We start from the raw sequence: 27,770 nt of genomic DNA, 5'->3' as shown, positions 1-27,770 counted from the left end.
TTCCAAGTTTGTTACTGCATTCTTTTAACAGAAAAGAGATTAAGCAGTTGCTGTCTGAATTGGATGAAGAAAAAAAGATCCGTCTACGATTGCAGGTACTTAAATCATTTATAGTGCCATGGAAATATTGGCAGGTTTGATTTAGCCTCAGGTACAGGACATAAAGCTCTGATAAGATGCTTAGGTTCCAGCAAATCAAAAGCTTTTACCATTTCTGAAAGGAGGTACCAATTCCCTTCATCACCTTGCCAGTCTGTGTCATATGTATTGCAGTTTTGGTTTCTTACAGAAAAAAAAAAAAGATAATTATCTAGAAAGTCACCAGCCCAAGTAGACGAATACCAAGCAAAAGAACACAATAAAGGCTTCCAAGCATATTTCTTTAGTCTCAATTTTAATGGTCTGATTTTGTCACAAGTGGAATAGTGCATTTTTAAATGATTTACTCTCTCCCAAAGCTTTATGTTTTGTATTTTATATTTCACGTTGCAAGATTTTTATGTCTGTTTTATAGGCTGAATTCAGGTTGCCTTCACTAAAGCATCATAAATAATATAAAAGATGGCGTTAGGATTAAGAGCCAGTTACTGCTATCATAGTTTGTATAGTACCTAAGTTGGCAAATTGATTTAGTGTTTCCAAGCAGTGTTCTGCCCTTCCTGCATAAGGGTAACGGAGCTGCACCTTTGGAAGGGTCACAGACAGTGCAGCTTCATCGTGGAATGACTTTGAATCTGCTTTTCCAGATTTTGAAGTGTAATGTACTTGATAAGAGCTTTAGTATTGATTATGTTTTATATTTCTATGGAATAGGTCAACTGTACTTTATCTTTGTACTAGGGATAGAAAATCGAACTGTAATTTCACTGGGCTGCTTAGAAGAGGACTTGGGAACATGACAAAGAGTGGCAGAACAGGGGATCATCAATGTCTGTGCTCCAGGGCTGTGTAAAGAACTTCATGCATGCAAACACATACGCTTGTAGTAGCACACAATTCACGTTCAGCTCAAATTGAAGTAGGATCAGAGTTTGTCTCAAGGTGGAAGGGACCTAAAAGGATCATTGAGCCCAACCTGTTCCCCGCCCACCGCGCTGTGGTGCAGCCCCTTTCCCTGACCCCCAGCCGCCCTCCCCTGACGCAGCTCCACGCCGTTCCCTCGGGCCCTGTCGCTGTCACACAGAGCAGAGCTCAGCGCTGCCCCTCCGTTCTCTGTGAGGAGCTGCAGCCGCCGTCAGGCCTCCCCAGGTTTTCCTGATCAGCTATGGGTGTTTGCAGTCAGTGGCAGTTCAGTTGTGCTGAGTGTAAGTGCCTGAGCATGGGCACAGTTCAGTGAGTTATTTCCTGGCAGCAAGTTGCACAGGCTGTGGCAGTCATCACTGAGAATTGAGAGAGTTCAAGAGGTGTTGGGGCATGGTCAATGACTGTGCTTATCTAGCTCTGAAGGGAGGAAGCCATGACCAGTCACCTTGTGCAGCTGAGAAGGTCACCTCAGTTTGTGAAATCTTTGGAAATAAGGGTGATATAAAGCCTGTACTGACACCTGTGGACAGAATGAAATATGTGCTTTTCAAACTGCACCGACTGTGCCTTAGTTTGTTAAAACATCTGATTTCAACAAATTTACTTTTTTGTTTTTTTCCTTTCAGATGGAAGTTAATGACATAAAGAAAGCTCTTCAATCAAAGTGAATACTTGATAGATGGAATGTTGCATTATTCTACATGACTGAGACTCAAATTTATGCCCCAGCCAAAATAACTTTGTGCCAAATGATTAAAGAATTGCCTCAACATCCCTTTCTCAAAGGATTAGCACAACTGTTTTTGATAGCACAACAGAAGTACCAACAGTGAGGAAAAATCTTCCACACGAAGCGGTGCAGTGTGGCACTGGTTGTGACTGAAATCGATCTTCTTGTGCTAAAGGCTCTCTACTTCAAGATCATAGGTGAAATGAAAACTCAGGCAGTTTAGTCCATAGTGGTACTATTTTGATGATATTTTTCCATAAATAAAGTGTATTTCAGATTATCTGTTTACAAGCTTTATGATTTTGATTATTTTTTGTTCTTGTTTTTGTTTTTTAATTGTCTTTTGTCACAGATTTTAAAATGTTTGTACTGCATATAGCCAGGAATGAATGTTAACGCTGGGGCTGGAGGGATTATTTTTGCTTCGAGATAGAACAGCCTACTTCTTGTTACAGTTTTAAGTTGTTAAATATGCAATTTCATGTCCCCAACCCCCTACAATGAAACTTAACGTTGTGTACAGTAATGTATTTAGGAGAAGAAAACCATCAGAATAAGAATCCGGTCTTTGCAATGATTTGTGCCTTTCTTTGCCACACACCAACGGGAGCTGGTTGCAGGTCAGGTCTCCATCACGTAGCTACCCCCGTCTCCCGTCACCGGTGTCCGGTAGAGGTCACACTCGTGTACAGCTAGCTGCTCCACACAACCAGGTCCCTGCCAAGCGGTGGGACAGTGAGTGGCACAGTTGAGAGCATCTCTGTCTTCATCAGCTGTGGCTTTTTAGCTTTCCCGTTTTCAGTAGCCTCTCCTTTGGTTTTGAATGTTTATCTCCGCTTGGTTTTCAGTAGATGATTTCAGCGCCAGCCTCCGTCCCCAATTTTGCACAGAGTGAACAGAATATGCATTATTAAAGCAAAAATAAAGAAAAGTAAACTATAAAACGTGAATAAAAAGTTGTATTATTTCCTGCACAAGGTTCTCCACTGTGTGCCATTGTTTCATTTGCAATTTATGAAGTGCTGTTTGCTGCATAATGTAAGCTTTCTGCCATTGAGTTATGTAGAGTGAGATACTTCAAGCCCTGCTTTGCAGTGAGCCTTTGTCTTCCTAATTTTGTGGAGCCTGGTGCTTGCTTTGTTTCTTCCAGTTTCTGTTTCCATTCATTCACAATAACTTCTTCTGGTTTCCTGTTAGTGGTTTTGTGTGTTCTTTGCTAGCAGTGGAGCATCTCATACCTTGTCAGCAATCCCTGGTGAGTTTTTACAAAGCACTTAAGGTCATGGATATTTTTACACAGCATGGAGTGAGTGGGTGAGTGGTGATGTTGACACTGCGGAGTGACAAAAACACAGCAAAATACTTAAAGGCTCTGTTTGTCATCTCACCAAATGCTGGCGTTGGCTCTATCCAGGATGTCCTGTATCACAACTGACCAACCTGCCTGCTGGGAATTGGGTGAGAAGTAGCTCTCTGTTGGCCAGTCGTGTTCTCACATGGCTGGCAGAGCTCCCATAATCTTCTTGTATGCACAGCTGTATAAAATACACACATTACCATATTCAGATCTTACCTTATGGAACTCAGCTGGCAATACTGAACCTCACTATTGGCATCATTTCTTCTACTGTGGCATGCGCTTGTTTTGTATCTGTGGTATCTGAGATTAAAAGATCTGATGATGAAATTTGAGAATATTTCAAAAAGTCCCCATACTATTGCTCAGTGTTCTTAAATAGAAGCACTAATAAAATATCACTCAAATGCTCTTATTTAACATTTCTAAATAATTACATCACTTTTTTATACAAAGAGTGATAATCCCAACATAACTTTCCAGCAGTAAAGGTTTGTGAGGTCGATAGCAGTGAATAGAAGAGGAGGAAATAAAGAATTCTGTTTGGGTTTGTAGTGTTATATTTGCAACAAGTATCCATGCAACAGTTCTAGCTTCCTAGTTGCATTGCAGGAAGAAAATAAACTATTGTATCCATGGTAAATAAAGTTCTAATTCCTGAGTTGTATCTCAGACATGGAAGGGACTTCTCAGAAGCATTCCATTTTTTGTAAATGCAAGTATGACGTTGGCGAGGAGTTTTCTGATAGCAAATCACATTGATTTTTCTCCCCTGTCGATGGTACCTTGAGATGATAACTTGTCACTTGATAAATCCAAGTGAAAAGTCCAGCATATCTGTAAAAGAAGATTGAAGAAGATTTGGTGAAAATGCTTTGCTTTGCAAGTTTATTATGATGGGATAAGAGAGTTCAAAGCAACACAAGTTTTTCTGCTTGCTGCATTTCATTATAACAGGAAGTATTTTACACAGTACGTGGATTTTTCCCTTTTCAAAGGTGATCGCTTATGAGTGAAAGCCATGGATGTAAGCTGCTGCTTTAAAAAATGGCTGGGTTTCTATTTAAAGAAAAACAGAAAATGCTGGTGAGCTGCAAAGTGCTTTTGATGTGACAGTGATTAAATACTGCTGTATTTAAAGTGTTGTGGGAAATGATTTTTTGTTAATATGCACACAGTGGTCTTGAAGGAGACTTCTGTTCCCAAGCAGAAATATGTGCTGGTATGAAACACTGGGATCACGCCTTTGGATGATAATGTTACTCATCTCGATTTGGAAACGTGTCAGATCGATCAGAAAACAGTTGTGTTGTTTTTCTAATTTTTTTTTTTTCAACTGTAAAAGGAACTGATATTCTTAACATGGGACCACAGTGCTCAGTTTTACTTGGAAATGTAAATATTCAAGGTGTTCCTTAAGTTTTACTAGTTAAATTTCATCTTCCGGCTACATTTTTGTTATTAAAGATCCATTCAGATCTTCAGAACGGAGCACAGGCAAAGGCTGCAGGTGGGTGTGGGCCCCCTGCCCACACTTGGGACCTGGAAGGGAGTGTGAAGTCCAGTGTCTGGAGAAAGGCCTGGGGCTGGGAAAGGGGAGAGGCACATGGAGGAGGGCAGTGTTGCCCTTTGTGGGTAGGGTGGATAGGGATAAGGGTGAAGCCCTGGTTAGGCAGGCGAGCTGTGGTTCAAGAGCAAAGGGGAGGGCTGTTTAAAAGTGGAAGCAACTGCTCTGTGACTTCTGTTTAGGGGTGGCCGTGGTTCTCCTTTGGCAGAGGGTCTTCTCAGTGCCGACTCCTATTCAGAGCAGTTGGGGTGGATCTGAATTCCCTACCAAATACCAGCTACTTTGTCTCCATGGTTATTAATACCACTCAGTCAGAAATAGATGTCATTTGGCACCTTTGGCCTCAGCTGACTCTCAAACCTGGCCCAGGAATGAGCAATCAATTGCTCGTGTCCCAGCACGTTCATTCCTGCCTCCTGCAGTTGCTTCCACCTCTACCCTCCAGCCACAGCCCCTCTGTTTTGGAAAATAACCAACTTCCTTAGATAGCAAGCCTGAAAGCATGGGGATGCCAGTACTTCCAGCCTGGAACAGATCAGCTGGGCAAACAAGACTTTGTTTCTTGTTGTGTTCCTCAATACAAGTTTTTTTTCTCCTGCTTCATCCCACTCAGAGAAAGGTGAACATGCTCACGTGGAGGGACCCATCAAGCTGCTCTTCAGCTCCTCAGGATGAAGTCTGGTATTTTGTGAGATCACTCTGGGGGCTTTTCTTAGAGGATGTGAAAGAGGCCAGGAAGCCATCCCTGCTGCAGGATGATCCCTCACTGGGGTTTACCTCTGCAGGGGTTGCTGTTCTTTCTGAAGGGCATAACACCAGTGAACTGCAGGAGATGGAGCAGTGCAACAGCCTCTGTGCCAGGTTCTTTCTCCTACCATCAGATAAGAAAGGATAAGTACAACAGAGCACCTGCATAGAAATTGCTGCTGTTGCATAATTTGGCTACTCCAGACTGAAAGAGCCAAATTAGTTGAGCTCTGCTGGAAGCACAGATGCAGCCATTTAGCAAATAATAGCACAAGGCACAAGAAACATGGCATACATTTTGAGACCCAGCAAAAACAGCATTGGCTGGAGGAAGCTGGTTCATTAATGGATGTCAAATCTCTCGCCAGGGGCTCAGGATGTTTGTGATTGTGCAGCTGGCTTGGCATGTGTCACTGTGCTCAGGGAATGGAAAATTTCCTATGCCCTGACCTGAAGCACCTGTTTACGTCAGAAGCACAGCTCAGTAACCTGTGGGTGGGGAGTTCTCCCACCAAAAGGATATCACACTGCTGCCAGTGCTAGAAGCTTCAGTGTTGGACTTGGGTTAATCTGGTTATACTGAAGTCAACAAGGTTGATTCGGTCTCATGCCGACCCAGAGTTCCCAAGAGAGCAGGGCAGCAGGACATGGCAGGAATGCATCAGCATGAGCCTGTCCAGCTGGGCGCAGTCTGAGACAAGCCCACGTTCTCCCATTCATGTTTTCACTCTCCTCCCAGGCCCTCATGTTTTCTCAGCCTTCTCCCACCTAATTATAAAAGGCAGCAACCTCAGGCAGCAAACCTTCTGCTACCTTGAACCTGGTGGTTTCCTCCTGTAGGAGTGTATGTCCCAGTACTCCTGTGATGCGCAGGAGGGAATCTGCCCCCTAAGCAATGCATCCTACTGCCTTTGCCCACCTGAAGCTGCTGAAGCTGCAGCTCTGGTAAGATAGCTGCCTTTGGCAGGCTCTGGTTGCTGTCTCCTTTCAGGCAGGACTGGGCTGTCACTGCATCTGTCTGGGACAGAAGGCAAATGGGGTGCTTTGCAGGCTGAGTTCAGGTTGGTTTCATGTACAGAGGTGAGTGCATGCCATAATGGAATCCTGTGGGAAGTAAAGGTATGTGACATTTGTCCTACATGTGTATGCATGCCAGAGCAATAACCCCATATTTTGCTTCGTTGTTGCTGTGTGGATAACTGAGTACAGAGCAATAGCAAAATCATTCAGTTTTCCAATTGGATTTGAACTTTGAGATAAAACAGTGCTATCAGGCAGCACAAAGGATTTTACCCCTGCTTTGGGTAGTCCTACTGTTAGCACAGCCTCAGCACTCATTTCTTCAGAATATCAGCCACAATTTGGAATTTACCAAACGAAAAAGAGTAGGCATCTCTCTTACAAAATGATTCATAAATCCTGGATCTGTTCTTGTGAAAAGGTCAGGAATGTTTTGTGCTTCTTCAGAGTCTTGGAGCTGACCAGAAAGCGAGTTACTGTTTAACTGGGTGCTGTGACCCTTCCTATTGCAAAGTGCGGGAGGAAACTCTTTGATACTTTGACAGGAATGTGATTTGACACAGTGATGGGCTGCAGGTCTCACTTGTACAGCATTTTAAAACTTTGCTGGAATGATTCCTATCATGCCAGGAGGTAGAGGTCTGAAAAAGGGCTGTGCTTGAGTGACAGTGTATCTGGCCATAACACTTTCTAATTGTACAAGGCTGATGGGTGGTTTGGCGGTTGCTGTAATAGCCCTGAGCACATGACACTCTCCCAGCAAAGAACATACGTAATACAAGTTGACAAAGCAGAGAACACAAAGTGTTTGGCCTCATATTTTGTCTTGCTGCAAAACCAAGAGAGCTCCAGGAACAACTGTAGGCTGATGTGCTGTAAATGTGTTCAGGTCTCATCATTAACAGCAGAGAGAAGTGCCCAGAGCCAAGCTCCAGCATTAACAGCAGCCCCATGCTAACAAGTTCACACCTAGGAAACAAAATCACCATGTAGACAGAGAAAAGAGCTGCCAGGGGTTTTCAAGAGGACCACTGTTGCTCTCTTCCTCATTAGGGGCCTCAGCTGTGCTCTCAATGGTTTTTGTCCACTTTTCTGCTCATCCCACACTGCTCCTTCATGGATACAAATTACTCTTAGACTGAAAAAAGCACCTGAAGTGGACAATGGCAGACTCTTTCATATGCCAAGACAGCATTTAAGAAACATTGCCATCTCTTGGCTGCCTTAACAAGAGAAAATGCAAATACCATTTGAATGTTCCAGTTGAAGTTGTAGTATGTTTACTTAGAATCATAAAATCCTTAAGAGTTGGAAAGGATCTTTAAAGGCCATCTAGCCCAGCTCCCCTGCAATGAACAGGGACACCACAGCTACATCAGGTTGCCCAGGGCCTGATCCAGCCTCTCCTTTAAACTCTCCAAGGATGGAGATTTTATTCATAGAATCACAGAATGGCCAGGGTTGGAAGGGACTTCAAGGATCATGAATCTCCAACCCCTCATCACATGCAGGGCCACCAACCTCCACATTTAATTCTAGACCAGGCTGCCCAGGGCCCCATCCAATCTGGCCTTGAACACCTCCAGGGACGGGGCATCCACAACCTCTCTGGGCAGCCTGTTCCAGCACCTCTTCACTCTCTCTGTAAAGAACTTCCCCCCTGACATCCAACCTAAATCTCCCCTCCTTCAACTTAAAACCATTTCCCCTTGTCCTGCAGTTATCAACCCTTTCAAAGAGTTGATTCCCTTCCCCTCTATAAGCTCCCTTTAGGTACTGAAAGGCTGAAATGAGGTCACCCCGCAGCCTTCTTTTCTCCAGGCTGAACAAGCCCAGCTCCCTCAGCCTGTCTTTGCAGGGGGCGCAGTCCAGTTCCCTGATCATCTCCGGGAAAGCTGTTCTAGAGCCTCACCACCATCACTGTAAAAGACTTTTTGCTTATATCCAACCTAAATTTATCCCTTTTAAGCTTGAAGTCATTTCCCCTTATTCTATCACCACAGACTCTGCTAAAGAGTCTGTGCCCTTCTTTCCTGTAACTTCTCTTTAGATACTGAAAGGCTGTTATCAGGCCACATCTGAGCCTTCTCCAGGCTGAACAGCCCCTCTCTGCCTGTCCTCATAGAAGAGGTGTTCCACCCCTTGGATCATTTTTGTGGTCTCCTCTGGATGGTCCCCAACAGGTCCATGTCTCTCTTGTACTGAGGACTCCACATCTGAGAGCAGTACTCCAGGTGAGGCCTCACCAGCACAGAGTAGAGGGGCCAGATCACCCTCCTCACCGTGCTGGCCACACTTCTTTTGATGCAGCCTAGGATTTGATTGACTTTCTGGGCTGTGAGGGCACATTGCTGGCTCTCGTCCAGTTTGTCATCCACCAGTATCCCCAGGTCTTTTTTGTCAGGGCTGCGCTCAGTCCTTTCAACCTTAGTTTGTATTGGCAGTGGATGTTGCCTCAACCCAGCTGCAAGCTCTTGCATTTGGATGTGCTGAACCTCATGAGGTTCACCTGGGCTCACTGCTCAAGCCTGTCTAGGTTCCTCTGGACAACATCCCATCTCTCTGGTGTGTTGACTGCACCCCACAGATTGGTGTCACCAGCAAACTTGCTGAGAGTGCATTCAACCCCACTGTCAGTGTCACTGATAAGAGCATTGATCCCAGCACTGACCTCTGGGTCAGAGACACTGAGCCATTGACCACTACTCTCTGAACAATTCCACATCCAATTCTTTATCTATTGAACAGCCCAGCCATCAAATCCATATCTTTCTAGTTTGGAGGAAAGGATGTTGCAGGTTACTGTGTCAAAGGCCTTACTGAAGTCCTTAGATAGATGACATCAGTAGCTCTTCCCATGTCCACTGATGCTGTGACACCATCATAAAAGCCTACTGCTTATCAGTCTAAATGTACAAAGTTTTCAGTGGTACCTACTGTAAAAGTGAGTACCAACAGATGAGGTTTTTGATTTGTCACTTCAGAGTGATTTTTGCCTCTTCAAGATCGCTTTTCTTCTCGCAGTACCAACTGATAACAACATAACCATTCTGATTATGGATGTTTAAAATGTTTTTAAGCAGCATGAATGTCTTGTCTTTTCCTAAGTTTGTAAGTCTCATACAGCCTTTTGTACCTGGCATGTAGAGAAATGTAAGATTAGTCAAATCATGGAGTCTAGATGTCTCCATAATGTGTTTAAGTGAATTCCCTGCTATAGTCACATTTTGCTGGGATTTCATTAATCAGCAGATGGAATGAGCCCATTGGCCCAGGTGACCAAGTCATGGGTATTCTTTTAGTGACAAGTAACTTGGGAGAGGATGAAGGTAGGAACCTTGTCTTAGAACAGTCCAAAAGAACAACCACACAGAAAGCACTGAGCCATGACAGATAAAGAAGCTGAGGATACTTTGATCAGGTTGAAGACAGGAAAAATAGTCAGACTCAGGATGAACATGTGATTTTCAGTGAGTTCACAAATGTTATACCAAGCCACTTGAAGTTCCCTTTTGTTCCTACAGGAAATGCATATTTCTGACCCCTCTGATCTGCTCAGTTGGAGAGAGACCCAACATGAGAAAAGATCTGTCAGGTTTAGGACTGCAAAATAGAAAACATTAATCATGCGAGAGGGCCATATGAATGAAGAAATGTAGTGCTTACGTCTTCAAAGTATTAATGTCTACCAGCTGAGTACTGCATGCAGGCATGGCTTGCTTTTCTTCCCATCAGAAGTATAAACTTCAGAAAGGTTATGGGAAGTCGTGTGAAATGTGTTGAAAAGAGGTGATGAGTGGTTTTCAGTTGGACTGATGATGGGCTGTGGTCTGGAGAAGCTGAATTAGCCCTGCACACAAGAGGAGATCTGAGCAGAAAGCTGCACTAAGAGACTGTGTCCTTGCACCAGCAGCTGTTTGCCCTCATTCTCTGTCAGCAGGTCAGATGAGCACATGAGGTCTTGCGCTTTCCAGTGAAAAAAACTAATGCTGATTCAGTGATTGTATGGTGGTTAGAGTTCATGCCAATTTGGGGCATCCTTGCAAAGCAAAACTGCCTGCATGCAAATGCTTTAAGCTTGTGGCATTTGTAGGCCTCCTTGTGAGGTTCCCTTTCAAGGCTCATTCATGCTGTTTAGCTGCCATTGCATATCTACAATATTTTGAATCTGATATTTTGAACAAAACCAAGCAGCTTTGCTGGACTTCTTCAAGGGAATTCACAGGGTTTTATTTAGCCTCTGGTAAAGCTTTTATTTGATGACCTTATAAAAGAGAACAGCTTTTATATGAATGCATACTTAACAATAAGTAAGTCTTATTTTCTTGTTCAATAAATACAATAACAATTTCCTTCTCATTCATGTAAGAGCAGTATCTATATGGTTACTTGGATACCTGCTCACTGTAAATGAAAGTAAGTGGACAGCACAGTAGAAACAGTACTACGGACAAGTTAATTAACAAAGTGTTTACCATTACCACTGTTTAACATCTTTGTCAATAACATGGAGAGTGGGATTGAGTGCACCCTTGGGAAGCTTGTGGACAACACCAAGCTGAATGGTGCAGTCACAGAATCACAGAATCGCAAGGTTGGAAACGACCTGCAAGATCATCTATTCCAACCACCCTCCCAGCCACTTGAGGGGAAGGGATGCCATCCAAAGGGCATTGACAGGCTTGAGAGGTGGGCCTGTGCAAACCTTAGGAAATTCAAGAAGTCCAAGTGCAAGGTTCTGCATCTGGGTATGGGCAATCCCAAGCACAGACATAGACTGGGCAGAGAACATATTGAGAGTAGCTCTGTGGAAAAGGATTTGGGAGTGTTGGTTAATGAGAAGCCCATCAGGAGCCTGTGTGAGCTCAACAGGACCAGTGTGAGCTTGCAGCCCAGAAAGCCACCTGCATCCTGGGTGGCATCAAAAGAGGGGTGGCAGCAGGGACAGGGAAGAGATTGTCCCCCCTGCTCTGCTCTCATGAGGACCCATCTTCTGCAGTACTGAGTCCCAGTCTGGAACCTTCTCCCCCTCCCCCAGCAGAAGAAGGATGTGGAGCTGTTGAAACAGGTCCAGAGGAGGCCACAGAGATGCTCAGAAGGCTGGAGCACCTCTCTTCACAAGAAAGATTGAGCAAGTTAGGCTTGTTAAGCCTGGAGAAGAGAAGGCTCTTAGGTAATGATTCAACTTTTTACTTGCAAAGAAACACTACAACCCCTCCGCATCCCCTCCAAAGTGAATTTCCTACTTGTTCTCACTCAGGTAACTTGCAAGACCTGAAGATACTGGTATTCAGTTGAAATATCAGTCCTACATCAAAGGCTCAGTTGCAGTATACAAAATGAAGCTTCTTCCTTTAAAAATACTCCTTGTTCCCAGCTACAAAGAAAGTCTACAAGCTCAACAAATGGCACCATGTTAAACTACTGAAAATGAATCTTCAGAATATAGCAGCTTGTTAGAGAAAATGCCAGAGGAACAGTAAGGATATTGCATGGAAGAAGAGTGAATATAATCAAGAAAATAGGAAAAGTCTCGTTGTACATTAAATATCTATGTAGAGAGACTGTCGCTCTGTTCCAAGATGAAGAGACAGACCTCTCAGCATGGAATGCAAAATGATGCCGAATGTTAATGTCTGCAGAATGAAAGCCAAAGACACATCTTCTTTCTACAAGGAAATAGGATTGTGATAATCTCTAGAAGGCAGAAAAGGCTTTCTTATTATGTTTCAGCAGCATCCCCTTAAGTAATTCCAGCCCACATATTTGTTCCAAATTAACACTTCAACAACTTTCAAGATTACAGGGAGCACCACAGCACGCCTCCATTGTTCTGAACCCATTCAACTGCAATTTGTTTTTGCATGTTAGCTGCTGAGAGCCTAAGAACACAATTAAGTAAGATTTCCTGTATAAATAATCCCTTAAATTTTACAATTTTATTTTATTTTTTATTCCAGTACCAGCTCTTCAGCTAAGCTTTCTCATATTGCAAAAAATACAAAGTAGGGTTTGTGCTGGGGAGGACCATAGAAGTGTGTACTTGCAATATTTGTCAGCTGAGGGCTGCCATATGCACACTGAGGTACTTCCACTCATGGATTTACATTTTCCTTCTGTTATATCAGAAAACTGTTGCCTTGCTGGTTCAAGGCTAATAGAGCTAGAGGTGTCAAATAGAAAGGCTTACTCATACCTAGAGAGGAAAACTTCCAGGAAGGGATTGGAGCTCTGGCAGCCAAAGTAGATAATTTCTCTAATTCTCCATACTCGTGCTTTTGTAAAAAAAAAACAAAAACAAAAACAAAAAAACAAAAAACACAGGAATCTCAACCTCTGCAGCAAATATAACAGCTTACTTGCTCCAAACTCTCCAAAATGAGGGACAGATTTGCCTCTTATGTGTTGTTTCTTCATCCATGTTGAGCCACATTGCACAGTGCTATCCCCATCTTGGAGTGTCTCTCGGAACAACTGGCTACTGGAACCCCTCTTTTGGTCACAATGGTGCCAGACACCTACAGAAGAAAATAGTGTGCAATAAGTTGCTTTTATTGTATTATGGTGTATGGTAAAAATATAAATTTCAGATAGCAGTAGGGAGAAAGGCTGCATCAGAAGGTAAAGATGCTGTCTTCTTAAAACTTGTTTATAGCCCTAAGTGAAAAGTGAGGTGAACAGGCTTTCCAGCCGGGCTTGCTACTTCCAATCCAAATTGATTCAAGGCCTCAAGGTTTCCACAGTTCCTTTGGTTCCTGGCTGCCCTGATTTCAGTGCATGCCATGGTGCCCTTCTGATAGCCAAGATACAAAGCTGAGAGAAGGACTTGGCTGTCCCAGTGGACAGTAGGGTGATCATGAGCAGGCAGTGTGCCCTCATAGCCAAGAAGGCCAATGGTATCCTGGGATCCTGGAATGCATTAAAAAAGCGTGGCCAGCAGGTTGAGGGAGATGATCCCTCTGCTCTGCCCTGGTGAGGCCACATCTGCAGTGTTGTGTCCAGTTCTGGGCTCCTCGGTTCAAGAAAGACAGAACTTCTGGAGCAAGCCAGGAGGAGGGCCGAAGAGATGATGGGGGGCCTGGATTATCTTCTGTATGAGGAAAGGCTGAGAGAACTGGGGCTGTTCAGCCTGGAGAAGGCTGAGAGGGGGTCTCATCCATGCTTACAAATACTTACAGGGAAGTTGTCAAGTGGATGGGGCCGGGTTCTTTTCACTGGTGCCATGAAGCTGGATCATGGAGCCACAGTCATGGGAGATTGTAAAGAAATAGGAGGAATTGAAGGATGCTTTGTTTCTCAAGCTTTTGGCACTGCTTTTGGCAGATAGGTGGTCTATCTGGGGTCAAGACCATTTAAACGATAAGTGGAAAGATAAGATATTAGGGAAAGGGCGTAATACACTGGGCTGAGGGAAGAACAAGCAGCAACCAGTGGTCTTTGCCGCTTCGGGAACAGCCCGGAGATTTGGGCTGACAGCAGCAGACGGACTCCGGCTTTGCACGGGCATAGGGCGCTGCTCGACCCCTCCGAACGCAGCCGAGCTGGGCCGCCTCTTCAAGTAACAGCAATGACCGCGGGGAGCGGGCGGTGCGCGGAGGCGGATTGCCCCGCGAGGGGCGGGGAAGGAAGGCGAGGCGCGAGGCGCGGTCGCCCCGACGGTGCCGCCTCCCCTCAGTCCCGCTCTAGTGGCGGCGGGACGCGGTGCGCCCGGGGCTGTGCTTCTGCCGGCCCACAGGGCTGCCCCGTCCGGGAGGGCGGCGTAGAGTTCGGCCTTCGCCTCGGCGCCCGGTCGGGCGCGGCTGGAGTTCGCCCTCGGGCTGGCGATGGGGCGCGGCCCCGCCTGAGCACCTGCCGGCAGCCGCCATGGAGAGCCCAGCGGGCGGCGCGGCGGCGGAGCCCTCGCCCCCTGGCGCGGAGCCAGAGCCGCCGACCCCCGGCCCGGCCGAGGGCGGCGGGGAGACGGCGGAGGGCGGCCCGGCGGCCCCGCGGTCCCGCTGTCTGCGGGCCGTGTACGTGCTGAACGACCTGCCCAAGGCGGGGGCCGGGGCGCGCAGCCCCGAAGCCGGGGCGAGGCAATGCCTGCTGCGGGCGTGCGAGGCGGAGGGTGCGCAGCTCGGCACGGTCAACTTCGGGGAGTTGGACTTCGGGGAGACGGCGGTGCTGGACGCCTTCTACGACGCGGGTGAGCCGGCGGGGCGGGGGGCTGCGGGGCGGGGGCTGTGGCTCATCTGCAGCGCGCACCGAGCCTCGGGACGGCGGCACTCTGGCTGGTGTAACTTGTTGACAAGCGTTGCCCGGTTCTCGAACCGGCTGGGAGCTCAGAGCTGGAAGCTGCCACTCTGCTGGTCCTCCAGGTGCCTCCTGCTCCCACTTGTTGCTCTGAATAGCAGCAATGCAGCCAGCAGGACAGAGCGATCTGTACTTCGCTCTGATGAGTGCTGTGTTCGGTTTTGCACCCCTCAATACAAGAAAGACATCGAGGCCTTGGAGTGTGTCCAGAGAAGGGCAACGAAGCTGTGAGGGGTCTGGAGCACAAGTCCTATGGGGAACGGCTGAGCGAGCTGGGATTGTTTAGTTTGGAGAAGAGGAGGCTCAGGGGAGACCTTATTGCTCTCTATAGCTACCTGAAGGGAGGTTGTGGTGAGGTGGGAGTCAGCCTCCCAGGTAACAGCGATAGAATGAGAGGGAATGGACTCAAGTTGTGCCGTGGGGGTTCAGGTTGGGTATTAGGAAACATCACTTTCTCAGAAGGAGTGATGAGGCAGTGGCACAGGCTGCCCAGGGAGGTGTTGCAGTCACCACCCTTGGAGGTATTTGAGAACCGTGTGAATGTGGCATTGAGGGACGTGGTCAGTGGACATGGTGTGATGGGTTGGTGATTGGACGAGGTGATCTCAGTGTTTTGTTCCAACCTCAATGATTCTGTGATTCTAAGGAGGTGTAGAAGAAGTCAACCTGTTGGTGTTGCTTGGTGTCCAGGCTCCAGCTGATTACAGGTCTCTTTTGGTTCAAAAGGATCCTGCTCTCTCTTCTCCAGCCAGACCACTTGAATGGTTGGGCAGCATGAGAAGGAGTCATATCCTTCTGAGCAAGCAGGGAGAGGAAGTCCCTAAGTCAGTAGATCTTATTTAAAGTAATTAAAATTAGTGTGTGCACAACTTCCAGACTGATTTTTCTCGTAACCTTATGGGCAGACTTCAGGAAACCGGGGGAATCCTCTGAAGAGGGAAGTTCCTTGAAGTCCACATTTATGTCATCTTGCTCAAAAATACACTCTTGGGACAAGTTAAGGAAGACTTTTTAAGACTTTGTTCTCATTTTAAATGCTCATGTGATGAGTCCATTTCATCCTTCACTAAGTCATCCACATTGAGAAACAACACATCTTTTTGGCTGTTTACTAACTTCTCAGGTGGGATTCCATTATGACTCTCTTAGCAGGGTTGGAAAGTATTCTCTAATCATAACATATGCACTCTCTATGTCTCTTAGGACACAACCACAAGCAGCATCTTCTGTGCATCTCCCCTGTGTTTGTGTTATCCTCCCGGAGGGAAGTATGATACCATACTGCTGGCCTCATCAATGCTAAATTTTTTCTGACAGTCCTACTTATTTATAGGCACATACTTCCTCTGCACTGCACTGAGAACTTACTTTGAGACAGTTATTCATTTTCTTAAGTTTCTGCATTATTTAATAGGTGTCTCTTGCCTGGGATTGTGCCTAACTTTGCCAACTTCTTTGGTATTCAGGGCATCTTGGAGAACTGAGATCACTTTATGCGTGATTAATGTAATACTGAACTACCTTACCACTGGATACCACTGTGACATTGTTATCTCTGCACTTAGTTGGCAAATGTTTTACATCACTTTTCTAATCTAATTTTTTCATCCATTAAAAATCAATTAAATAGTTATAAACTGAGAACTGTTCCAAAGGAGTCTGTTCAAAACAGGCCCTGCATTCATACCTTTTCAGTAGCAGTGTTTTAAGACCAGTCAGGGGAACAACTTTGTAATCGATGCCCTAATTTAGCAAACTTTTAGGTCAAGGCATCTTGTCATATTGTTGCCTGTGTTAAGAGAATGAGTCACTGTTCTCAGCCAGCCCTGCAAGCTGTCCAAAAGCAGAGGGGTTTATTTGCCCCTATGTACTTTTTTGGAAAACCATGCAGAATGTTACTGCTATGTTAGCATTTATGCCCTGTCGAGAATTCCAGATTAACTGCCATCAACTACAATGTAACCCTGAAAATGCAGGCATCCTTAAATAAAAATGAATACATTTTTGAGTATGTATCAGCTGTTATCCAAAAATGCGGAAGCTGATAATTGTTTTTTACTCATAACATTCTCGTTCAGCTATCCCACCATTTCCTTAGCCTCTGAAAAATCAGCCACTTTTAGTTCCTCTATTTTCATATATACGATTTATTGCTGTCATATTCTTTTTGCAGAATGTGTGTTGGATTGCTGCTGTTGGCATCTATTCAGTTCTTAACAAAGACCATTATAAATGTCGCATGGTTAACTTTGTGTTCAGAAACTGTCTTCATTAAAAACAAAGTCCAGAGAGATGTTAGCCATTGTGATACTGATGGGATGTAGTGCAGTGCATGTTTACTTTCTGTACATCATGGGCTGAACTTGAAGAAGCAGTTCCTATTGCTCTGTTATGATAGTTGTGCTTTTTTAATTGTTGCTTGCTTGCCTTTTGCTTTGCTGGCTGGAATCCTGACCAGCACGTATCTACTAACACTTAATGACTGAGCAGTGATGTCTTCACGTTCTGAATGATATCAGTGGGGTCTTTGGTTGAAGCTCTATCTGCTACCCTGCTTTTCCCACTCTGCCTGAAGTTGTGGCCATTTACTTTAGTCAGAAGACACCCTCCTGAAGCAAGATGATGTATTTTATTTAGTATGAATCTCTGATAGTGTGATTATTGGAGTTGGTGCCTTTTTGAGGATAAAACCAGAAATCTTTAAGGATGGAGTGCAAAGAGAAAGAACAACAGGAAACTCTTTTTCCTGTCTGCAGGCAGAATTTCTGGTAGATTATTTCTCAGTAGGCCATTGAGAAGAGTGCTCAAAAGCACTTATATGCTGTAATGAGAGTAGCATGTCCTTCTTTTCTTCTTGAGCTTACTCATTACTGACTTCCCACCATTTGAAATCTTATCATGAAGTGTGATTTATGTCTTAGGTATGTTAATGCAGACCAGCAGGTAATGCAAAATGACTCTCATCTTCAGAAATCACTAAACTTTCTACGGTGCTTTGATAAAAGGGAACTGGTAAGTTCTACAGCTCCTGTGAGAGCAAATTCATGATAAATGGTAAAATTAGGGCTTGTTAACAAGATGATGAGCTCTCTTTGGTCAGGTTGTTCTAGAAACAAGCAATCAACAAAGTAATTTATGTCATACAGAAGTGAGTGGTGGTGTCTATAGAACAAAGAAGCAATCAGGGGGAGGCTTGGTATATTTCTTGGGTTGTTTGGCCACGATGTTTTGAGATGATGGCAGTTATTGAAGTCAGCAGCATTAAAGTTGTCTGAAAGGAAGACAGACCAGGCAGAGACTGAACTACTGATGAATAAAGCTAGGATTTGCCTGAGAAAAAGGTTACTCCTGCAACAATCCAGGAAACAGTATGTCAGATTGTTTATGTGTGTAATGGAATATTTTGAAGTTCATTGTTGTTCTGCTACATATGAACTTTTCTTAGCAGCATCCTGCCTGGTAAGGCAGCCCCAGATGCACTGTTGGATATCCTGACACCTGTCCAGCAGCCCTCTCTTCACTCAGAGCCAATGTTAGACTGGAGAGGGCTTCCAGACAGAGCCTGAAAGGGGGGTCCTCCTTACACTCTGTCATAGTTGTAACGTTACCCTGATTTCATGTCCCTGAAACTATTTTTCTTCAAGCCATGAAAGGGAAAGGCAGCTTGTCTGTTCTGGGTCCTGATTTTCTGACTGGCACTGACTGAAGCCACGTTGTTACCCATAGCCAGCTGCTGCCCTGAAGCCCTCTTCCCTCTGAAGGCTGGCATCCTCACTGCAGAATTGGCAGGAGTGCTTCACACAGTCAGAGGCAAGGATGTCAGGATAAAGTAAACATTTATCTTCAAGCTAATACACAGTGTGGTAACTGGTATAGCTGAGCTGGAGGCACATGTTTGCCTTGCTGACTGCTGCAGGAATTGTGATCTCCAACAGGAAGGTGAGGACGACAGGTGAGGGCAATAACCTTAAATAAACGTCAACAAACCTTGCTGCTGCAGTTTATCTTTGCTCTTAGGTGTGACAGTGAGTGGTGGGAAGGGGTTAAAGGTTGGCTGAGTGTCTGATGCTTACTTCAGCAGGCAGAGGTAGCAGTTTTATTGAGGAATACTTAGTATTTCTCTTTTCATTTCTTCTGCAACTGGCCATGTGGCTGAGGGTGTATTTTCTTTTTAAATCTGAGGAGATATGTGCACAGGGTGATATGGAAACATGAAGAGAAGCAGTAAAACCATCTTCAGAGCGGGAAGGTGGTAGCCAAGAGGCTGAGGCTGACTAGGTTAGGTGTTATGCTGCTTTAATATAATAGCAGAGCTGTCAGGACCTGACCCTTTATCTCTGTGTGATACTGCATATGCAGAACAACTCTGGGAGACTTCAGCGAAGCACTTCATTGTGCTGCCAAAGTAAAATATTTTGCTAACAAGACTGTAATGTAGTAGCAGTACAGCCCTTTTATATCCAAGGACGTGAGGTAAATTTTAAATGACAGTAGCAAGCTTGATGCAGTCCATCAAGTGTTTATGTTATTGCATTCTGATACATCCAAGTGCCGTGATGTAACCTTTACATTCTAAATGTGTATTTTTCTTTAATGATATTGGGTTCAACTTCCAGTATGAAGTCATCTTACAGGAATGCTTACTTGAATTCAGAGATTTGTATGCTTCACTCAACATTATTTTCACTGTCAACAGTGAAACATAGCTGTATATCAGCCTTATTGCTCTTTTAACATGTAGCTTGAAGGGCTTCACTTTGGTTCAGCTTGCCTATAGGATTATGAAATAGCTCTCTTGATGTCAGCTGGACAATATTAGAAACACATAAGCAAGTAACCATAAGTAGGTTGTGTTGAGTTCATTCATGTTCCTGTGCTGTAAATATCTGCAGGGTGGATGTCAGGTGGATGGGGGCCAGGCTCTGTTCAGCAATGCTCAGTGACAGAGCAAGGGGCTGTGGGTACAAACTGGAACATAGGAAGTTCCATATGAGCATAAGTCATGTGAAGGCAACAGAGCCTTGAGCAGACTATCCGGAGAAACAATAGAATCTCCTTCTCTGGAGATATTCAAATACTGTCTGGATGCTTTCCTGTGTGAGCTGCTGTAGGGAATCTGCTTCAGCAGAGGGTTGGACTCGATTGGACTTCCTTGGAGGGTTGAACTTGCTTGGGACTGGTGCTTTTAATATTTTTATCAATGATGGCATCGAGTGTACCATCAGCAAGTTTGCTGGTGACACCAAGCTGAGTGGTGCAGTTGACACAGTGAAAGGAAGGGATGCCATTCAGAGGGACCTCAGCAGACTTGAAAGGTGGGCCCGGATGAACCTAATGAGGTTCAACACGGCAAAGTGCAAGGTTTTGCTCTTGGGCCAGAGGAATCCCAGGTGTATCCCAGACTGAAAGGAGCAGTCCTTTAGAGCAGCCCTGCAGAGAAGGACCTGGGGGTCCTGGTGGATGAAAAACTGAACACGAGTAGCAGTGTGCTCTTGCAGCTTGGAAAGCAAATGGTATCCTGGGCTCCATCAGAAGAGGGGGAGGGACAGGAAGGTGATTGTCCTTCTCTGCTCTCCCTTGTGAGGCCCCATTGGGAGTACTGTGTCCAGGTCTGGAGCCTCCAGTACAAGAAAGACAGAGAGCTGTTGGAGAGGGTCCAGAGGAGAGCCACAAAGATGATCAGGGGACTGGAGCACCTCCCCTACAGAGACTGGCTGAGGAAGGTGGGCTTGTGCAGCCTGGAGAAAAGAAGGCTGTGGGGTGACCTCATTGCAGCCTTTCAGTACCTAAAGGGAGCCTATAAACAGGAGGGTAATCAACTCTTTGAAAGGGTAGATGACAGCAGGACAAGGGGAAATGGTTTTAAGTTGAGTGAGGGGAGATTTAGGTTGGATGTCAGGGGGAAGTTCTTTACAGAGAGAGTGGTGAGGTGCTGGAACAGGCTGCCCAGAGAGGTTGTGGATGCCCTGTCCCTGGAGGTGTTCAAGGCCAGGTTGGATGGGGCCCTGGGCAGCCTGGTCTAGTATTAAATGTGGAGGTTGGTGGCCCTGCATGTGATGGGGGGTTGGAGATTCATGATCTTTGAGGTCCCTTCCAACTGTGGGCTTTCTGTGATGATCTTCAGCAATCTACTCCAACCTCACCTATGCTTTGTGTGTTCTGTCATGTAATGCTTTTATTACCTGCTTTTGTTTTATTTATAACTATATCTCACTTCTGTTGTATAATGGAATTACACATGGTTATTAAGCGAATCACAGGTGTTTATGTATCCCTAGTTAAAAAGAAATTGATATTCCTGTTTTGCAGATGTAGAAGTTTGAGGTAAGGCTCTTCTAATAAGGAGTTGGTGCAGAACTGGGGGAAGAACTCCAGATTTTGGGGGTTCTTCTGCACTCTGCTCCGGTGGTGGCCCCTAGTTCTAACTCACTGGCTGTTCTGTGCTGGCTGCGAATCCACATCTAGCAAACCTGTGGGGCATGCTGCTGCTATGGCACAGGCAAAGGAGCAGCCCCTAGCACTGCCTGCTTGGGCTGCTGCCTTTCATGCTCCAGTGATATTACATGGCTGGAATTAGGCAGTCAGGTGTATAGGGTCACTTTTTTAGGAGAACTTCAAGTTGGTGTACAGCTTGCTGGTGAAACTTGTGAACATGGTAGGCTCTTTCCCTCATGCTTCAGTGTGTATGTGAGTTGCTTTAGCCTCATGCAACCTTTGAACTGCAGCGTGTGTGCTTGAGACCAAGCCAAGAGGGAGCACAGCTGTTGTTTTATCCTGCTTCCAGGCACAGGCTTGCTGTAAACAGCATAGCTCCAGTCTCTGCTGAGGTCAGTGTGGTTCAGCTGGCAGCTGCTGGTGGGCCAAATATGTACAATTTTACCTAGCCTGTTATCTTTCAGAGATGCTGCAACTAGCTTCACTTTTTCCTTGGAAGTGGGGTGGCTATGGAGGTGTGCCAGGAGCAAAAGCTGCCTTGCTGTGTTCTGTGAGGAAGCAGCATGAATTCTGACTCTTAAAAGTTATGGATCACTGTACCATAATAAACTATGCTTGCTTTTCTACCCTTCATAATAGGCCTCACAGAAGTCAATTGCTCTGCTGTAGTGTTAATGCTGAAACTTTTCATTGGTAGAAAACCCAGAGCTCTCCCTGCTCCATGGCTCAAGCCACAAGACTGCAGATTCTTACAGTCACTTGCTGTTGACTTTTTCTGCCAGTTTGAAGTTTTAAACTAATTTTCAGAGTGAGTAATATAAATATTAGTGAGGGTTTATTTTTTGTTTGTTTGGCTTCGGCTTTTTTTCTGCTGAGTTTTGATCTGTGATCTCTACTCTGCTACACCATGATAAGTGTGACAGAGCAATCCTAGGGAGAGCTGGCATGAACTTGGGGTAAAGCAGTTTGCCTTAGCACTGCAACTAAACTCTCATCCAGTCTACAGAAAGGGGCAATACATAGTTCAGAAATCTTTAAAAGATCTTTAAAAGGAGAAATTTACTTAGTAGAAAAATTTGCGTGTGATAATGATGACCTTCATAGTATATGCAGCCATTTTTTTAAATTAATAATTTTTATTTTTATTTACTCATCATCCCCACATCTGTAGAAACTAATGTCCTTCCACAACATACAAAGAAAAACGTGCTTCTGCAAGAAGTGCCAGAGACTTCATGAAATCTACTTGGCTGATTTCAATTAAGAAATTTGACAGCAGATTCAGATGTGTGATAAACAGAACAGTCCAACAAATCGTCATCAAAATGCAGTTAACAACAGTTGAACAATTGAATTTACAATGAAAAAGCCATTGTTTGGGGTTTTTATCAAATACTTGGTGCTTTTCTTCTTCTGTTAAGCAGAGATGTTGTCAACATACATGCTAGGCTTCATTTTATGACAATTTATGTATATTTTGAGATGAGCCATCCTACAGTCTAATAAAAGATGGAGAACACATTTAAAGGCTTGTTATAAGATCACTGTTTTATGTAACTGTGTCTGAACTGCACCACGGAAGTACTAATATTCCTCTGATAGAGATCCTGTGATAACTAGCTTGGAGTTATATTATTTATTTACTTTTAGTTATGCTCTATTTTGAAACAGGGAAATTTTGTATGGGTGCGCTGTGTTAATTAACAGGCAGTGTTCATGCTAATGTTCCCCATTTGCAAGTTGGAAGTAATAACTCATATTGTATTTATAGGATAGTTAAAGTACATAATGTTGGTAATTCGCTTTGGAAATGAGGTCCTCTACTGAAATCCTAGATTTTATTGATCAGTACCTGGAAATAATGCTTCCTAATTTTTTAATGGGCGTTGCACATTTCTGAAATTACAATATTCAGTGGTGGATAAGGATTTTTACAGTAATGCATGCAGCATTTAGGCGGGCACATAAAGCTTGTGCTGTGTAGGTACAGGCAAGGTAAAAATACCAGATTGGATCCACATCTGCCCAACATCCAGAATACTAATTCAAGAACTCTGTCTGTACATGAGTGGAAGCTTTTTGGCTCACAGAGAATGTTGTGGTTTTATGTAAACTTTATTTGCATTTCTACTTTAACAATGCTGCCTGTCTTCAATTAACAATTTATCCATTAATGTTGCACTTCCATGTGGGCCCTAAATGGAAGTCTGAGGCTCTATACAGAGGAAGTCTGGGATATAGTTCTGAGACCGATGCCACAGTTTGGTATGAACAAGTACAGATCTCTAGTGATGGAGATGTTTCTTGATCTTTGTTTTTAAATAAATGAAAGAAAATAAGGGATTTAGAGCAGGTAAGTCTCATTTGTCTTTTTATGTTACATTTTTCATTTTTTTTTTTTTTTTTAAAAAAAAAAAAAAGCTCTTAAATAGCTTTACACAGACCTATAAACTTTGGCGTACCAAAATATTTCTGTTTCTTTCCATGGTAGAGCCTTGTACTTTGATCAGTCTTATCCCTAACGTTTCTTTGGACAGAAGATAAAATGCAGCATAATTTTGTTTTTTCAAATGTTTTTGATATATGTCGTTGGCCAATGTGTGATGTGCTCGGGATGTGCAGATTGAGCAAGTGTGTGCTGCTTCCCATCTAAGATATTCAACCTTACATGATGAGTGACTGAAGTCATTTAGGTTGGATAAGCGCTCAGAGGTTTGGAGCTTATTCGAACCTCATTGGCCTTGCAGTTAAGAAGGAAGGGAAAGCCATTCTTGTTGAATTTCATACTCTTCTTAATTGTACTTAGGTCAGGCAATCCCATAAAGAATTTTTTTTTTTTTTAATTGTACTTCAATCCCTTTCATTGGCTCTTATGACTCTGTTGCCTCTCATGACTCAGTGTAGGAAGTGCCAAGGTGAATGAGAAGTTACATCAAGTTAAACTTTCTTATTTCCCCCCCCCTAAACTACAGGCAAAGTTCAAATCAGGTTCAGGGCTGGGTGCCTTTTTCTGTATGCTCTCTTAACTGGCAAGCTCAGCTCTAGTAAACATTGCAGTGGAAACAATCTCATGTGACGCTTGGCACACAGCTAGTGCTAGCATGAAATGCCTGCTTTTAATTTATTCCACTGCTTCTCTCAGCTAAACAAGGTGGCAAAATGGCTGACTGTGCAGAAGTAGTGGGCTCCTTGACATGCTAGGGAAATTTGGGAAATAATGTTATCCTCATCTCAGGCACTGAGGTTAGGGCACCACAATGTAAGAAGAATATAGCAAGCATCCAAAGAAGGGCTACAGAGATGGTGAAGGGTTCAGAATGTGACACGTCAGCAGCTGAGGCCCTGTGTTTGCTCAGCGCAGAGCAGAGGAGCTGAGGGGAGGCCTGACGGCGGCTGCAGCTCCTCCCAGGGAGCGGAGGGGCAGCGCTGAGCTCTGCTCTGTGTGACAGCGACAGGGCCCGAGGGAACGGCGTGGAGCTGCGTCAGGGGAGGGCGGCTGGGGGTCAGGGAAAGGGGCTGCACCACAGCGCGGTGGGCGGGGAACCCCATGAGGGGCAACCCAGAAGGCTGCCAGGGCAGTGGGCACTGCCCCAAGTGCCAGAGTTCAACACTCTTAGACACTGGGTTTGGTTTTGGGTCGTGCTGTGTGGAGCCTGGGGTTGGACTCCGTGATCCTTGCGAGTCCCTTCCAACTTGAGGCATTCTGTGGGTCTGTGAAAAGCATGTACAATATGAGATCTGCTCCTTATGGCTGTCTAGCACCTATATCAAAGCTTCTAATACACTAAGGGTATGTAAGCAGGGAAAAACTGAGCAGGTTTCTTTCTCAGGTAATCTGTGGTGGATAAATATTTTTGTAATGTTCTGGATATGTCAATTTGAAATCCTTCATCAGCCACTGCTCAAGGCTTTGGGAAAAGTGAGAAATAAGTGACTTCTGGAAATTTCATTTGCTTAATGTCTGTGAATAACAAGAAGAGAAACTGATACTTGTTCTTCAAATACACTTTGACAATCTTTGAATGATGCTTTGTTAGTGTACATTTGGATATCAAGGTTGAACAAGCATGTGGGAAGTGTAAATAGCTGTCTCTTTCAATCTGCTTGGGCTGTTAAATTGCTCAAACACTAAGATCCAAATGATGAGATCTCTCCCTCAGTTTTGAATCCACGAGCCTGAAGGAAATTGTGTAAATAGTGATCTCTTGTGCACGTCACAACGTTCATTTATTGGCAGCATGAAGACCTTGTCAGTACTCACTTGATTTGATTATGGTTGGTAACTAAAGATGGTGGCTCAGAGTGGGTGAACTTTTGCAGGAAGGATGACCATTGAAGGGCTGTATGCTGTAAATTTTCCAGTGAATGTGTGTACACACTTTATTTTAACTGTGATTTCTCACACCACTGTGTTACCTGCCTCAAACTTGAGGTCATGTTGTTCTTAAAACACCAAAAACTACAGTATGAAATTCATAGAATGGCTTGGGTTGGAAAGGACCCCAAGGATCATAAAGTTTCAACCCCCCTGCCACAGGCAGGGCCACCAACCACCAGATCTGGTACTCGACCGGGTTGTCCAGGGCGCCATCCAACCTGGTCTTGGACGCCTCCAGGGACGGAGCATCCACAATCTCTCTGAGTTAAACTAGTTTTAGTATGAATGCCGTTGGCTTTCAAGGAAATGTAATGCTTAGATTTGTCTTGAAAGGTAATGTTTAGTGAGAATTCAATGAATGTAAACTTCATCCATAGGCCAGGAATATGCAATTTCTGGGAAATTCAAGCAAGAGTTTGGTGTTCAGAGAAATCTTAGTGGTGAGTCTAATTTGTGACAGTCCTTCTGTTCCTCCTTCAGAGGCAGAGTAACTGCAGGTCTGGTGTTGATGATGAAGAACTGTAGTTTTTCTCTAGTGGCCAGTTCACTGATTAGCTGGTGGGAACATCTGCAGGGAAGTACCTGATGAGATTTTATAATTCTTGACTGAAATGCATTAGAAGTTGAATGTGGTACTTCAGAGAAGGACTGCTAGGCTCTATAGAACACCTCATAGCACAAAGCACCTTACATGCCATTATTTCTGACTCCCTTCACAGCTGGTGGAGAGGAATGTGCACTTCTGAGCTACAGTTCTTTTCATATAATCATGAAATCCTTAGATTTGGAAGAGACCTCCGAAGGCGATCTAGTCCAGCTCCCCTGCAATGAACAGGAACACCACAGCTACATCAGGTTGCCCAGGGTCTTATCTAGCCTGGCCTTGAAAGCCTCCAGGTACAGGGCATCAACCACATCTCTGGGCACTGGTTTCAGTGCCTCACTACCATTAATGTAAAGGACTTTTCTTTATATCTAACCCAAATCTACCCTCTTTGAGCTTGAAACCATTTCCCTTTTTCTATCGCCACAGACTCTGCTAAAGAGTCTGTTCCCTTCTTACCTGTAGCTCCTGTTTAGATACTGAAAGGCTGCTGTCAGATCACCTAAAGAGGAGCCACAGGAGGGAAGGGGACAGGCTAAAGTAGACTTCTGATGGATCAGACAAATGGTATTTTAAAAGTGCTTTATCTCTCTGCACTGACAATGAGGGGAGTGAAGATGATCTCATGAGACCAAACACCTGTCTTGTGACTGACCAAATGGCTGCTGAATCTTAGTTTTGGAATAAATAACATTAATTGAGACTAGCATGAGTACGTCCAGGGAGTCTGACTATTCAGACTCTGTTTTGGTACACGGGAGCACTAAGCCTTCTTAATTTGGCATGGGAGGATGCTTAATACTGCCAAAAGAACAAGTTCCCCAACATGGTTTCAGAAATGACTGGATTGTTTTTAATTAAATTGTTTGTAAGAAAAAAAAACAAACAAACAGAAACACAAGCACACAACCTCAAGCAAATTGGCAAAGTTGGGAAAAAAAATAAGACTGAGAACAAAGGTTTGTTGTGAAAACAGTGAGCAATTTCTAAGCTTAGACATACACAGTTTAGAGTAAATTACATATTTTCTACCTTCTGCAGTTCAATAATGCAAGAAAAGGTTGTCTAGGATTAGTTCTTTTCATGCTGTTAACATTTTAGGAAAAGAAGAAAAATAAATTTTTCTACCCCTTCTGGTGACGGGTTCTTTTCAGGTGTTTTGCTATTCCAATATTTTCTAGTAAGGCAATGTTTTCATATTCATGCTTGTGCAGGGCTTTTAAAGTGCATTCTACTTTTGGATTAGCCATGTGTTCTATTAACTATATTAATTTTCTTCGTGCACCAGTTCTTGAAGTTGCACAGTTGTATTCTGTCTGGCAGAGTTTGAGAAACACTCTTGGAAGATCAGTTAAATATAAGCACAGACATTGGGCACAAGTTTTGCTTTTCTGGATCAGTAGAACTGCTTTCCTATTTTAGAATAATGCTTTGCCTTCTTTGAAACGTATGGTTTTACAGTGAATTTAGTTATATTTAGGAAACATCTAATAATGTTTCATAAAGCTTTTGCTTTTCATTTCCAAGGACTTTGGGAGAACCTTTCCTTCCATTTAACAACACACAAAATCTTTAATATGCTATTGAGGGATTGCAAGATTGAGGTGATGTATCTAATTA

At 44.2% G+C, this 27,770-nt stretch overlaps 2 protein-coding genes across 9 annotated transcripts in view; both read left to right on the top strand.

Annotated features, from left to right (window-relative positions):
- The window catches only part of SH3KBP1 (SH3 domain containing kinase binding protein 1), a 215,703-nt gene extending 212,973 nt beyond the window's left edge, over positions 1–2,730 (top strand). For all 5 annotated transcript variants that reach the window (XM_052673762.1, XM_052673761.1, XM_052673760.1 and 2 more), the window contains 2 exons: positions 32–95; positions 1,650–2,730. In XM_052673762.1, coding sequence (XP_052529722.1) covers positions 32–95; positions 1,650–1,691 — 106 coding nt within the window. In that variant the 3' untranslated portion in view covers positions 1,692–2,730. The remainder of the gene's footprint in view (positions 1–31; positions 96–1,649) is intronic.
- Positions 2,731–14,292: 11,562 nt separating this feature from the next.
- Positions 14,293–27,770, top strand: part of MAP3K15 (mitogen-activated protein kinase kinase kinase 15) — a 74,637-nt gene continuing 61,159 nt past the window's right edge. For all 4 annotated transcript variants that reach the window (XR_008204371.1, XM_052673977.1, XM_052673976.1 and 1 more), the window contains exon 1: positions 14,293–14,626. Coding sequence is in view for 3 of the 4 variants with exons in the window: in XM_052673977.1 (XP_052529937.1) it covers positions 14,308–14,626 (319 nt within the window). In the remaining variant the exon portion in view is untranslated. The remainder of the gene's footprint in view (positions 14,627–27,770) is intronic.

The sequence above is a fragment of the Tympanuchus pallidicinctus genome, unplaced genomic scaffold, assembly GCF_026119805.1.
Source record: "Tympanuchus pallidicinctus isolate F22 unplaced genomic scaffold, pur_lepc_1.0 scaffold14, whole genome shotgun sequence".
Taxonomy (NCBI): Eukaryota; Metazoa; Chordata; class Aves; order Galliformes; family Phasianidae; genus Tympanuchus; species Tympanuchus pallidicinctus.
This window is presented reverse-complemented; position numbering and strand designations above follow the sequence as displayed.